Source organism: Hydra vulgaris, chromosome 04, assembly GCF_038396675.1.
Source record: "Hydra vulgaris chromosome 04, alternate assembly HydraT2T_AEP".
Classification (NCBI taxonomy): Eukaryota; Metazoa; Cnidaria; class Hydrozoa; order Anthoathecata; family Hydridae; genus Hydra; species Hydra vulgaris.
The window spans coordinates 26,342,501-26,345,189 of record NC_088923.1 but is presented as its reverse complement, the minus strand read 5'-3'; the positions used below and the strand labels follow the sequence as shown (position 1 = coordinate 26,345,189).

Below are 2,689 nucleotides of genomic sequence, written 5' to 3'. Positions count from 1 at the left end.
TAGTAAAAAAATATTTTTTTCAATATCAACCTTTTTTAAAAATCAAACAACAAATTGTGTTTAGCTACAAAGAAAAAGAAGAAGGTGGAGCTGATTCCCTCAGCAAAGCCAAAACTTCACTGGGGTATTTTTTTAAACTCTTACCATTTTTTTTATGACACTTTCTTAATGATGTTATGACAGGATCACTAGATACAAGTAGCCTGTTAACTAGGTCACGATTTGTGTCAATTCTGGAAGTCTTTCTACTGAAATCTTCCCTAAACTTTTTAAAATCCTTGTTACAGGCCTCTTGGGCCTCCTCTGACATCAGTCCAATTGGCAAGTACTGTCTAGCAATGATGGCATGGCCATGAACTAAAATTTTGTGTACTGATTGTGCCATGTAATACCAGGAATACTTAGATATGTAAAGTTTAAGAGCAGTAATACAGAACTCTTTAAATTTGACAGTGTCAATTTCAAATCCAGATGATAAAGTGACTAGTATGATGTAAAAATAAAATAAAAGAGTTTCATCTACTTTCAAAATTTTGGCAGTTGATTGATAGTTTGCAAAGGCTCGTCGGGCAGTGTTACCATCATTACTGGTACCTACAAATTGTATATATGTGATAGTTAACCTGATGATTTATATAAAAGTATTTATGTAATTTCACTTACCAGATCCTCCACTTTTTGGGAAATCCACAACTAGTCCCATTTGGTTCATAAATTCTGTCTGTATACGTTTCTTCACTTGCATAACATTTTCTTTATCTTCTATAGCTCTAGACTGCCACTTTTGAGTTTCTAGTTTATATCCAATATGCAATACCATCTCAAAAAACCTAATCCAGGCATGCAGGCTAGAAAGACCATATTTCAATTCTAAATTATTAGAATTGTCCAATTTCAGCACCATTTCTAAGTTATTCATGTTTTTTGGAGACACACCACACAAAGAGCAACATTGAGTTGAGTTAGTCACATGAGACAGAATAGTTTGAATTTTGCCATCAATCATGGTCAGTTCAATAATACTTTTGACAACCAGTTCCTTTCCATTAAAAGTAAAATTAAAAACACCACATTTATTGATTTCAGATTCTAAATATTTTGCTTCTTCTATAACAACTGCTTTGCTTTCATTTTGAAAAGAAAATCTTATTGGACGACAATATGCAGTAGATGATGGCTTTTCATTTCGCCATAATAGTACTTTTTTGTTATTACAGAACCCACTGAGTTCTAGTGGTGCTAAGCAGGTAATGAACAGAGATTCTTCTTTTTTTAAGTTACGATCTCCAGCTTCCTCACTACTAATTTGCTTGTACATGCTTTGCCCAGTAGCCCCATCAAACCCAGCCTTGCAACGCAAAGTCAACCGGGTCAAACCATCTAGCATTGTGCTGATCACAGGAGCTTGCACCTCACAAAGTCTTTTTACTGTATGTTTTAATAATTCTTGTAGTGGTACATGTGCTGAATAATCATCAACAAAGATGTTCTCTGGATAGCACTTAGCTTTGGACAATCTTATGTTGTTGTATGAAGGATATATATGGCAGTCACGTTCTTCAGCTCCATTTCTCATAAGTTGGTAGGTTGATTTTGACATGCCACCATCTATAATTAATGCCAGACCTTCATCAGGTGTATACTTTTTAAATTGACTAGAAGGTTCTGATATCTCAGCAACTTGCTTGGCAGCCTCATAATTATACTCATTTCTTAATTTAAGCCTTGCTGAGTGGAGCAACTCATCACTAGAAAAATTATTTATAATATCATTAAGTCTTCTCCTTTTGGTTTTGTCAGAAGCAACTTTAAAGGAACAACTTGGTCTTCCACCAATCTTATGTAATTGACTAGAATTATCAGGCTTAGATATATTATTACTGTATGTAGATTTAAAGTCCTGAGTCAACCAATTTTTATTTTTACTCTCAAACTTTATGTTTCCTCGGTTTGCATCCTTCCATTTCTTTTGATAAACTTTTAAAAATGCAGCACACCCAGTAGAACCCAAATTCATAGAGACTAAAATAGCTTCTACAGACAAAGAAAATGATTTATCACTCGGATTTAGTTGGTCATGCCGTATACGGTTATGGACATCACTTATCTTCATATCAACTACAAAAAAATTAATTTAAAATTATTAGTGCAACCACTATAAACTAATATAACATGAATATGGCCATTATTTTTATTTCAGATATATTTAATTAGGCCAGTACAATAAGCACAACACCTAATAATGACAACAAACCAAAAAATAGGTTTGTCGCGAATAGCATTTTACAACAATATATATTTTTTAAATGTTTACCAAACCTAAAGGGGCAGCTATGAGCAGAATAAAACAGCACCAACAGGCTGTACATATATTGTATTAACTTATTCTAACATTAATATGCTGTTCCAGCAGGTTCTAAACTATATGAGCCACTTTTAACATAATATTTTTATACTATAAACAAGAATCTTACCTTTATATTTCAAAATAAAACTGTGACTTTAATACAAGACCTTGGAATTTGTTATGGTATTTTTTGAAAAGCTATCAAATTAAATTTTAATAATATGTCAATTAATTTCGCATATGTTAAATAATTTAAAAGTTATTTGTTGTTATAGTTATGTTGTTATGGTATATTAAAAAAAAAAAAAAAATTAATTCATCATTATATTCAATTGTAAATAA

At 31.9% G+C, this 2,689-nt stretch overlaps 2 protein-coding genes across 2 annotated transcripts in view; both read right to left on the bottom strand.

Annotated features, from left to right (window-relative positions):
- Positions 1-1,068, bottom strand: LOC105848674 (uncharacterized). Its single transcript, XM_065795913.1, has 2 exons — positions 664-1,068; positions 1-594 (listed from the first exon to the last, which is right to left on the bottom strand). The coding sequence occupies exons 1-2, from the start codon at positions 1,004-1,006 to the stop codon at positions 65-67; spliced, it is 873 nt and encodes a 290-aa protein (XP_065651985.1). The 5' UTR covers positions 1,007-1,068; the 3' UTR covers positions 1-64.
- LOC136079303 (uncharacterized) overlaps positions 1,014-2,689 on the bottom strand; it is a 1,783-nt gene continuing 107 nt past the window's right edge. Inside the window, exons 1-3 of the mRNA XM_065795038.1 lie at positions 2,475-2,689; positions 1,067-2,118; positions 1,014-1,022 (exon numbers count right to left, since the gene is read on the bottom strand). The exon at positions 2,475-2,689 is cut by the window's right edge and continues 107 nt beyond it. Coding sequence (XP_065651110.1) covers positions 1,014-1,022; positions 1,067-2,113 — 1,056 coding nt within the window. The 5' untranslated portion in view covers positions 2,114-2,118; positions 2,475-2,689. The remainder of the gene's footprint in view (positions 1,023-1,066; positions 2,119-2,474) is intronic.

What these genes read in the sequence shown, in the direction of transcription:
- LOC105848674 (XM_065795913.1), bottom strand. Translation starts at nt 1,006, where the DNA reads ATGATTGATGGCAAAATTCAAACTATTCTGTCTCATGTGACTAACTCA. An exon ending in CCCAAAAAGTGGAGGATCTG is followed by an intron (nt 595 to 663) that starts GTAAGTGAAATT and finishes TACAATTTGTAG; the next exon opens with GTACCAGTAATGATGGTAAC.